Source organism: Aplysia californica, unplaced genomic scaffold (genome assembly GCF_000002075.1).
Source record: "Aplysia californica isolate F4 #8 unplaced genomic scaffold, AplCal3.0 scaffold01575, whole genome shotgun sequence".
Classification (NCBI taxonomy): domain Eukaryota; kingdom Metazoa; phylum Mollusca; class Gastropoda; order Aplysiida; family Aplysiidae; genus Aplysia; species Aplysia californica.
In genome coordinates, this window is record NW_004798845.1 from 29,810 (window position 1) to 41,140 (window position 11,331).

The 11,331-nt window shown below is 44.9% G+C and overlaps 2 protein-coding genes across 2 annotated transcripts in view; one reads left to right on the top strand and one right to left on the bottom strand.

The window, feature by feature from the left end:
• Positions 1-6: 6 nt before the first annotated feature.
• Positions 7-10,043, bottom strand: LOC101855769. The gene is made up of 3 exons (XM_005113043.3): positions 9,917-10,043; positions 6,964-8,473; positions 7-5,541 (listed from the first exon to the last, which is right to left on the bottom strand). Exons 2-3 carry the CDS (start codon positions 8,470-8,472, stop codon positions 1,963-1,965), a joined length of 5,088 nt encoding a protein of 1,695 aa, XP_005113100.1. The 5' UTR covers position 8,473; positions 9,917-10,043; the 3' UTR covers positions 7-1,962.
• Positions 10,044-10,574: 531 nt separating this feature from the next.
• The window catches only part of LOC101856156 (dolichyl-diphosphooligosaccharide--protein glycosyltransferase subunit DAD1), a 7,774-nt gene continuing 7,017 nt past the window's right edge, over positions 10,575-11,331 (top strand). Inside the window, exon 1 of the mRNA XM_005113045.3 lies at positions 10,575-10,893. Coding sequence (XP_005113102.1) covers positions 10,683-10,893 — 211 coding nt within the window. The 5' untranslated portion in view covers positions 10,575-10,682. The remainder of the gene's footprint in view (positions 10,894-11,331) is intronic.

Consider the following 11,331-nt stretch of genomic DNA (forward strand, 5'->3'; position numbering starts at 1 on the left):
GGGGTCTGTGTTGACGGACAAACAGAGGGAAGACTCCCATGGCAATGTTTTGAAGAGACCATTGAGGAAATCTTATGTTGTGCATATGTATGGAGTTAAAAACTTTCATTTTCATATCCTTTACAGATCATTTTCCTTAGATTGTGAATCCAGTAAGTTCAAAAGACAATAGTTTTCCCATGTACAAAAAGTTCAAAGCTCCTTTGTTTAACCACAGTAAAGAAAATTAACAACAGCTGTCTGTCAAGAACAGGACAACAGGGAACAGTGAGCTGTCTGTCATGTACAGGACAACAGGGAACAGTGAGCTGTCTGTCATGTACAGGACAACAGGGTACAGAGAGCTGTCTGTCATGCACAGGACAACAGGGAACAGTGAGCTGACCTTAGAACAGGACAACAGGGAACAGTGAGCTGACCTTAGAACAGAGATAGATGTAGATATATATAGAGAGATGTAGATATATAGAGAGAGATTATATATATAATATTTCTGTATGGCATTGTGCTGACCTCGGGCGCTCCTCCAAACAATGACATTCTTCAGCCCATACAGCAATTTTTCTAGAATTTTGTAACGGCTCAACACCATCTATGTCCACCGAAAACACAAATGTCTGTGTGGATTTCAATTAAAATAGTTGATCAAAAGCACAAACATTTTTTATTTCCAGTTTTCAATTAAATGACACTGGAGCTTTGAAGTGACCAAACTTTGACGGACATTTTCTTGCGAATTTTGCTTCTGAAACCAGGCAAACCCACCTCCAACCACAAATGTCTTGATTTCTATTCACGATAAATGGCTATTTTCCCCTATCAAAAGTAAGGTAAATGAGCAGGCTTTAAGATTATATAAATAACTCCTTATGCCCAAAATTTGATGAGCGCCTGAGTTCTTCCAGTATCGTGAATGATAAATTATGAACATACAAGAAAAGCACACATAGAAAAACAATAGCATTCCTCCTGACAATGTCCTGCAACAGAAAATACACAAAATAGGACATTTTAAGGGCGACAAAACAAAACAAATAAATAAATTGCCCCCCCCCCCCAAATTGTAAACTCTAGAGCAGTTCCCAGTTAAAGTAAGCACACACAAGAGCAATCCTACCACACGACTGCACAAATCATTGAACAGAACTAGAACTGAGCCCAGGATAGACAATCTCTACTGACCATATGACATTTGACTGTTCTATCTTATTATCGAGTTCTAGAGAGGAAGTTTGGTACACACCTGAAAACTGTGGATCCTGACAGGCTCAGAAAAAGAAACCGTTGAGACGTACAAGTTCTCAGGTTATGCAATAGAGAAATGAATGTCTGACTTGTTCCAGCTAGGCTCAATAAACTATCCAACATCAATTGACATCTCATAGAGGCTTTCTCAAGCCATGGCAAGGCTGTTCGTATGTTTCAGCTGGATGTATATCCAGTCTGTTTTCTTTATCTTAAGATGGTTTAGTTTTTCTACAACTTAAAATGATCCCAATTGGGCACAAATAGAGATCTCTATGTATACATTCTACTTATTCAACAAGATTCCTACATTTATGGACTCAGTTGAACTTCAAAAATTATGCACACAATATAATACACCATTTCAAAATATACAAGAACCTCAGGACAACAATGAGGTATATTTGTACAAGAGAAGAGGAGTCTTATTTAACATGACAAATCTCTCCCTGCAGGAACACAGTAGAGGGTAGACATCAGGCTCTCACATTTGATTTATAGTGGGCGTGGCGAACTCACACCAAGCACAATGGTTTATTTGACAGTCAGGTGTGGGAAACACACCAAGTACAATGGTTTATTTGACAGTCCAGTCATGTCATGTGACTTGAGATCATTCTGAAGCCAAGTCACGATATACCGGTATACAGAAAATGCTTTCTAAAGTAAAAGCCACCAATCTCTTCCTACCCCATCACGACCAGGACACGGTCACCCTCAGGTTTTCCTCACCTTCACGTACACGTACGGAGAAGTATTTGCTGTTTCTGTCAGCGCTCGCTTCTCCCCTGTTTTGACAAGGAGACCTGGAGTGGTGCCAGGTTTGCCTGGCCCCGTCGACTTCCTGGGGACATCCAGAGCCTGCTGTATCAGGTCGGAGTGGGAGCGCATGTGAATGTTCAACTTTGCCTTGTTGATGGTTTCAAAACCGCAGCTACAGCAGCGGAAGGTCACCCAGCAGATCGGCCGCTGTCCGTCGCCCCTGCTGCACTTGGTGAGCTCCCCCTCCAGAATCTTGCGCTCAGAGTTGATGACGCGGTCCAGAAGTTCAGGGTCGTCCACCTCGGTGCTGTCTGAGTCGACGCGCGTGTCGTGGTCGATGGCGGCGTTGATGACGTCGTTGGTGAACTCGTAGCTGTAGCTCTGGTCGCTGGCGTGGCGCCACATGTGTGACTTGAGGGAGGGGAGGTGGTGGCACACGTAGCCACACAGGTTACACTTGTACTGCTCCAGGGGCTGCTGCACGTAGCGCTGGTCGTTGGCGTGACGCTTCATGTGGGACTTGAGGCTGCGGCTGTGCAGGGCCTTGAAGTCACACAGGTTGCACACCAGCAGGGAGGGGTTGCAGTGGACAGACAGGTGGTCCTGCAGCTCTTTCAGGTTGGAGCTGGTGAAGGAGCAGCCACTCACCACGCACATGTGCTGGGTCGGAGGAGCTGTCGTTGCCATCGCCGTCGTCCCTGCGGGCAATCCGACCTCGGACTGAACCTTCTCCACAACTTCTTTCTCCTTCTGCTGAGTTGCTGTAACATCTTCGGAGACCTCACTTTTCTTGCGGGAGCCTTTACACTTGAGAAGGTGACTTGTCAGCTCTTCCTTGTTGCCAAATATGTTATCACAGAGAGGACAGCGGAGCCGGGACGAGCAGCCAGAGTGTACCTGCATGTGTTCCCGGTACTCCAGCGGGTTGCTGGTCTCAAAAACACAGTAGGCACACAGGAAAGGCTCATGGTCCTTGTGGGCCCTCAGATGGGCTCTCAACGTACTTTTGTGGTTGAAACTTTGAGGACAAAACTTGCAGGCGTAAGTGCGAACTTTGCAGTGTTTGAGCATGTGCTCTTGCAGCGCCTCCGAGGACGTAGAAGAAAAGTCACAGAGAGAACACTCGGATGGTTTCTTTTGCCGATGTGTCTTCATGTGAAGCTTCATATTACAAATCCTCTGACTGGTGTAATGGCACAAACTGCACCGAAATTTGTCACTGCCGTTCTCCCTGATTTTCTCAATGTTCTGGAAATCATCAGCTGTCAGAGGGCTGGTGTCTCCAGATTGGCGGTTCCGTCTTCTCCCCCCTTTGTGCAGGTGGCTGGTGGTCTTGGCATCCTCACTCTCCGACTGACTTCGCTCTCGCAGCTGTTCAATCACGGCCAGCAAGGAGGAACAGATCCCCGTCTTTTGCTGACTCCCCGAGGCTCCGCCCTCCCCGGGGCCCGTCTGTTCGTCAGACGACTCTGTGGCGTCGCTGTCCTCCGTGGGCACCGTGTCTGTGTCATCATGGTCACTCAGATGTTTGCTGGACGAGGCCTCATCTTTCTGGGCGACAGACAAAGTAGCTTGACCGTTGTCTCTGTCAAAAACACTCTGACAGCTGAGGAGATGGGAGCGCAGTGCTTCTTTGTTCATCAAGACGCAGTCACAGGACGGGCACCTCAGTCTGACGGCCGGCTCCAGCCCGACCTTTGCACCAGACTCCTCCTGCTTCACAGACGCCTTCTTTCTTTGGGGATTTGCCCCAGGCTGCACTTCATCAAAAGCCTCCACTTTTCCCTCTGTTCCAGCATTTGTTGCCAACCTTTTGTTTTGTGAGTATGTCTGAAAGCTTTTCAACAATGTTGCTTCACTCCCACTGCCGTCAAGGTCAAGGACTCGAGGACTCCCCTGCTGGCTTTTCATTCCAGTCAATCCCAGACTAGACGGCACAGAGTCGACAATCTCTACGACAACCCCTGGCTCCGTGCAGCCTTCACCAGCAACGTTCCCCCGCTCACTCTCGCCACCAGCAATGTTCCTCTGCTCACTCTCGCCACCAGCAATGTTCCCCTGCTCACCCCCGCCACCAGCAACGTTCCCCCGCTCACCCCCGCCACCAGCAATGTTCCCTCGCTCACCAGCCACACCCCCGCCCGCCTGTGTGGCGGAGGCCTGAGGTTTCTCTCCCACCACCACGTCGAGCTTCACCAAAGCCTTGCTGTCTACAGAGGACAGGGAATCGCTGCTTGGCACACTGTCCACTTCAGCAAACGCTAAGGCTTCAGGCAACTTCTCCGTTGAAGCACAAGTCTGTGACTGAGTAGAACTATTCAGGGAACTAGCGTTGACCTGACTGGAGTTTTTCAAGAAACAGGTAGAACTTGCGTCTACAGGCAACAGCTGAATGACAAGCCCTGCCTCAGTTTTGACGCTGGAGTTGTGGGCCCCGGTGGATCTCCCAGTGTCCAGGCTCCCTGCGGTCGACGTCTGCTGCCATTGAGGAGCCTCCTCCTTCCTCTCTCCCTTCACCCCGGACACAGCAGGACTGACCGTCGTCTTCCCAGAGGGCTCAAACACCGGGTACTGGATGTTCTGGTGTCCCGAGTGCTTCCAGATGTGGGCCTTGATGGTGCGCTGAAACTCGCAGTGATAGCCACAGATGACACACCGGTACCTCCCGGCTGACTTGTCGTAGACGAACGGCACGTTTGTGCCCCCGGAATACTTGACCTCTGGGACAGACTGGGCAGCTTGCGGCTGCTCCTGCTGGATTGAAGGATTTGAAGTCGTCGGCCGTCTCACGTTCTCAAAGCCCGCCACACTTCTTGGGTTCTTCACTAATGCTGCAAGGGTGATATTTTGCTGCTTGTTCTGAGTTTTATGAGCAAGCATGTGCTTGATGAACACAGAATTGTCACTAGAAGAGAAGGAGCAGCTGGAGCACTGGTAGGTCACGTTCTCAGGCAACGACTTTTGACCTTTGTTAACGTTCATTTTGAGAACGCCTAACGTGGCCCCACACTCTGCCGGACCGCTTGCCTGTTTGTCTGGGGGCCCCGAGGCACCACCGGACTCCTTCTTGATATGCACCCACATATGTTTCTTCATAGCCGCAGCTTTAGAACACACAAAACCACACTCAGAACACATGATGTTGGCAGGCTGGCTTTCTGCAACAACCCCTTCTGGCTGTACAACGTTGACATCGGCCGTGGACGCTGCTTTCACAGAGGAAGAGCCGTCAACAAACACAAATTCATGACAAGATTTCATGTGAGCTACAAGACTTTCCTCATCATTATACAAATTCGGGCATTTGGGGCAAGAGTAGACGATGGCTTGGTTGTGAGACTGCAGGTGGTTCAGCATGGCCTCCCGGTCCACCACGGTGTGGTCGCACAGCTTACACTTGTACAGCTTGTCTGTGTTGTGGATCTTGCGGAGGTGAGCCTCAAAGGCCTCCGAGTCCGGCAGCTGGATGTTACAAACTCCGCAGTGGACCAAGCGCTGGCTTGTGTGAAGCTTCACGTGATTTGTCAGATGACCCTGGGGGGAGAGACCAATAGATCATGGTGAGGAAGTGGGAAGAAATTGTTTCTACAGGCAACTGTCTTGAAAAGTTGCCTTTAGAAGAGGTTCAGGGGTATACATAAAAAACCCCCGGAATATTTGGTCCACCATCCAGATCAGTACATGGAAGAGAGAAAAAATACAGCAAGAAGGACAAGAAGAACGACAACAATTTTTGAATTCAATCCTTTCCTCTTCTTCCATCTGTACTGTCCAAGATGTTCTATTCATCAAGGTTTGGTAGATATATTTCTTACAAGGCAACAAGAACACTTTTGTCATCCAGTGTTCGCTGTTCAGAATTTGATCAATGTACCAAAATGGAGGACAACCAAAACAAGAACATAAAAAAAACACGAGAACAGCGAGACCAAAATAAGCAACAATTACAGAGAGAAGTTCATATCATTATCCAAAAAGTTGTCCTTTTTTTCCCTGTCATGACAGAATGTTTTGCCACGATACAATAATAAAGAAATCATAGGTTGGAAGTCATTCGTAGAGCTGCAACACACTTGATGTTCCATTTCTTGACACATGTACTATGTACTGGAAAGATTTAGGTTTTTTTTGTAAATCAGGGAGCAGATCGATAAAACTTAAGAGCTAAAGTCAAGGCTGGAAATTTTAAAAAACCCAGAAACTCATTCTTCTTATTTAGATGTTATGAGCAATACATGTAATAATGGATTTATCTCCCCTTGTGGACGTAACAACTTTTGAGTATAAAGACAAACGATGATCCACTAACTGAAAGGAAAAATGAGCTGAGCATCCACAGAAAAGAACTGAATGAGGTCAAAGTACTAGAATCTTTGGAAGCAGCCGTGCACTAGAAATATGAAATTTATGATTTATAAAACACTTCTTTTCAAAAGAAACAAAATAAAACAGGACCTTTTTCTAATTAATTTCTATACCGGTCACATAATAGGTGAACTATTTCTACAGGAAAAGAGTATACTATACTTCTTACTGTATTGTATTGTAGAAAGGATGAAAAAGAGGAATGATGAAATCTATTCCCCGTGGGACAAGGATGAACTTCCCACCTGCTAGTTCAACCAGACAGGAAATAGATTCCGATATAATTAATAATGAGAATTGCCCATTTTACTTTGACGTGAAACAACCTTCTATTTTTAAAGGCAGCATTACTTGTGCAAAAGGAACATGGGCTTTAAACGGCATCACAGAAAAAAGGCTGACAAATTGTAACTTTCATAGAGCTCTACGGCTGGAAGAAAAGTACACGGCCATAGTCTACACTTTTTACTACTTATTAAGGAATTGAATTTACTGCTCATTCCTGATAAATACTATAATGCCATGAACTAAGCTGAAGATAATTTTTTTTTAAAATCGCTTGAGCATAACAAGAAAGACAACTGTCCTTACCTTCTTCCTGAAGCTGGCGTTGCAGTGGTCACAGGTGAACGGCCTCTGGTTCGAGTGGACAACCATGTGCTCCAACAAGGCATGTCTTCGTTTCCCGGCGTAGTCGCAGTGCGGGCACTTGTAGGGGCGGTCGGCGTTGTGCACCAGATCCACGTGCTGCTTGTAGTAGTGCTTGTTGTGGCTGGAGTAGCCACACTCCACGCAGCGGTACACCACCGGGCTGGACGACAGCGACGACAGAGCTGCCACAAGACTCTCTGAGCTGCTGTTACCGCTGGACTGCTTCCCCGACGGAACTGTTTCCTCAGAATTGTCAGAACAATGATCCTTGTCCAAGACTTCCTTCTTACCCACCAACAAGTCTTCACCGGCTTGCATGACAATCACGGGAGAATTTGTCTTGAGTTTCTCCAGCTTATCCTTTAATTCATCAGGGGAAGACAGATACATGGTGATGATGGAATCAGAACACGAAGTGGATTTCACATCAGAGGCACCGAGAGAAGATGAAGATTCTCCCGTTTCTTCCACAGAGGACAACGGTTTCACTAGAGCTTTCTCCTCCATCATTTTCTTGGCAATGGTGAGGAGCTGCTGGGCAGCGGGAGACCGGTGAGTGTCTAGGCCTGACGTCTTCACCGTCGGCTCACTTAGTGCACTTCCTGTCTGAGGGACTGCTGGACTAGCTTGGAGATTCTTGTGGCTTTTCCCCACCCCATGGGCAGCCGTCGGTACAACACTGGAGGCAGCGGCTGATGATCGCGTGGAGATGCTTCTTTCTGGAGAGTTCATTACAGGCTGGGTGGTGGTTTTGATTTGTTTGTTGTGTTGAAAAGATTGACTTGATGATTTGTTGGTGTGACCTTTTGATTCAAGAACTGCGCTGGACGGGACAGGTGCTGTACGGGCACTGGGCACGGTGGAGATAACAGGTGAGGTCAAGGACGTGGAGGGGACGACAACATGAGGATCTTGTGAGGAAGGTAAGTTCACTGGGTAGGATAAAAGTTCCTTTGACTCCATTGCTGGCAAAATTTCATTTATATGCACGTCAGACGATAAGCTCACTTCTTTGTGTACTCCGTCTTTGGTCACTATCATTAACGAGTTCCCTCCGCCGCCAGCTAGTAACGACTTTACACACTTCAATAAAGACGAATCAGCACCTTCTAGGACCAGATCATTTCCACCCTGAACAACGATGACATTTTCACGACTCTGTTCCATTTCCATCACAACAGGTTTGCCGTGTCCATCGGTTAAATCCCCACACTCACCACGACTGAGCTCCGAAGTGACGGTCTCCTCGGTGGTCTCAGCATCATGCAACTCGCCACAACACAGGGCATCTCTGGACACAAAGTCTACCTCCATGGTGTGTAAATCATGACTCTGACCGGTGGCGCTCATCACAGAGTCTTTAGCACTGTTGAGGTCATAGTTCAAGTCCGGATGACAAGACTGGTCTTGGTGAATGTGCGTCATTCTGGAACCTAAGGAACACGACATTCTGTGGAAGTCAGACAAAACCAGAAGATAGCAAATTCACCACAATAAATAAATAAAACAAAAAAAGTATTATTTTAAGTTTAAAATATTTCAAAATGAACCATCAGCATTTTACCCACTTTTTACCTTCAGTAAACATCTATGGAAGTACTTTATTACCTGCTGGGTCTCAACTCCTTCATTACTTCTATCAAGGTTGGAAAAGTCTGAGGCTGCAAAATTATCTTGTCTCCAACTTAAAGACCACGGACCATAGCTTTTGTTGAGATAATAAGCAAAGGGTGGAAGAGCTCATTTCTTGAAGACATTTTATTTTGTTTGTAGTGAAAACAGAAAGAGAAAAGCAAAACTTCTATCACAATAAAACCCCACACAAATACAGGGATGTCATTAAAAATAAATGGCTGAATTACATAAAAACTTATCGCATACATTTAAATAAATCCAGTCCAACTGGGGACTCGAGCAGCTGAGTGAGCAGTAAGTTCAGACTCAAAGTAGGTCACCCAAGTGTCGGTTGCACGGGGTTTGGATTGGTGGTCACTGAGCAAGACACCATGTTTGTGAAACTGTTCTGTATTGGTGTAATAAAGTGTATTTATGTTTGCAATTCTAACCAAAATTGTCCCATGGGGTGAGAATAAAATGGACAAAATATACTATTCTCATCCAGGGTTAGAATAACGACAGCCTTCTATTTAAGTGATGGGATATATATTTTTAAAAAATCAAAAGCAAGACAAATGAGCAAACTAAATGATACCAATATCTCCACGAGCCCAAAAGTTGACAAGTGCCCACATTCAGCATGCCGTGACACATTATATCATACCCCCCCCCCCCCACACTGAGTGGGGAGAACTTTTGTGTAGAAAAATTATGGAGGGGGGTCAGAGATATTGCTCCGCTTCTTATCATCTTGAGAAAGTGTAAAAGGCAAAGCTTGACCCAGACTAACACTGGTAGCAGTACATGAAGAAGAAGAAGGATCAAACTACAGAAATAAATAAAGTTTCTGGTAGTATTGGCAATGTATTCCATCCACCAAGTCTCCAAGCGACCAAGGTCTGGCACCTGAACTGGAAACTGGAACAAAAATTGCCTCACCAATCGTCCAATCATGCCATGCCATGCAGAAGAACCAGTCCATCTACAGAAGGAATAAGAAAGGTGCACGGCCAAAAAAATTTATAACAAATTCAAATATATACCACATAGATCTATAATCTACTTCAATTGTACAAAATGTGGATTCTATGTAAAATTAAGATCAAGATTATCTATCTTGATGCAGAAAGTAAACTGTTACTATGCAACGTCTGTGCGTGGTGACGATATGAGGCTTGACATACAGCGTTGAAAATACATGAAAAACGTCCCACAAATACATTGATAGGCAGGATGAATACATAAATATACAAGAATGAGATATTTTTTACATTACCATGGAACGACTCATTAGGTAGATGACAGATACAAGGTGTCATTTCAATCAATACGTCATAAGTTCAAAAGACCGCTGCCTTCGTGAACGGTCAAGATGGCGAAATTTTACGTCACGTGATCAGCTCGTACACCAGAGGCAGTCACGTGGTTGCGCGTCAAGCCAATAATGGAAGTTTCCACTTACGGTTTTCCAGATTTAGTGCTCCTGCCTGTTGTTTGTCAGAGACCCAGCGCTTATAAAAATAATAATATTAAAGTACATATATATTGTATATATATATATATATATATATATATATATATATATATATATAGATCTAGGCTATATATTTCACATCGATAGCTTTATAAGACTATTATTGCTCTAAGCCTAGCAAACATTTGCTCTTTTATCATCATTGTTTTTCGAAGAGAAAGACCAGCTGACACATTTGACAAATCATGGCAATTAAATTTCTCACTTTTCCTTGTGAATTTTATCATAATATTCAGTATTAGATAATTCCATATAGATCTAGCCTAGTTTTGATGACAAAATTTGGTTTTCAACCAATACAAGTTGAATCACCAAGAGTTTCATTTGCTTTTACTTTTCACCTAATCTGAATTTGTTGCGTGAGAAAACTTGGAAACTGCTGGATACAGCAGTAAAATCTGGCCATCCACTATATCTTGCTCTCTTGTGTTATGGTCGACTGCCACGTACAGAGTGACTGAACCTATACACCGGCTTGCGGCAAACTCTTCACCACACATCCAGCAAAATGCCCGAAAAATTATCCAATGTTCTCGTAAAATTTTACGATGAGTACATGCAGTCCACTCCAAAAAAGCTGAAGATAGTGGATGCTTACCTGGTATACGTGTTCTTTACGGGTGTTTTCCAATTCGTATACTGCTGTCTGGTGGGCACCTTTCCATTCAACTCTTTCTTGTCAGGCTTCATCTCAACTGTTGGATCATTTGTCTTAGGGGGTGAGTAATAATTAATAATTTCATTGTAATTGTTTGTAATTTGTTTACTGGGAATGTGTCGATGCATCAATGAACTGGAACATACAAGAAGGCAGGTTCCCTCTGTACAGAACCCCACCAATGCTTGCCAAACGTGCGCAGGCAGGGTGCACATGTCACCATGTCAAGATTCTAGATTCTAGATCTCTAAGGCCTAAATCTGTCGTGGGTTTTTTTCTGAATGCACTATAAAACCATCGCAAATTGTTTTCAAGAAAATATCAAGCCTAGCCTAATGTCAATGATATTGAATCGTTGAGAAAAAAAATGAGACATCAAATTATAAATTCGAAGTGACTATTTCTCCGAACGTTCGGAGAAATAGTGCCGATCTTTATTTCTCCGAACGGTTTTCGGCTTCCGGTCTCGTGATTTTTTGCCTATTTAATGCGAGAGTTT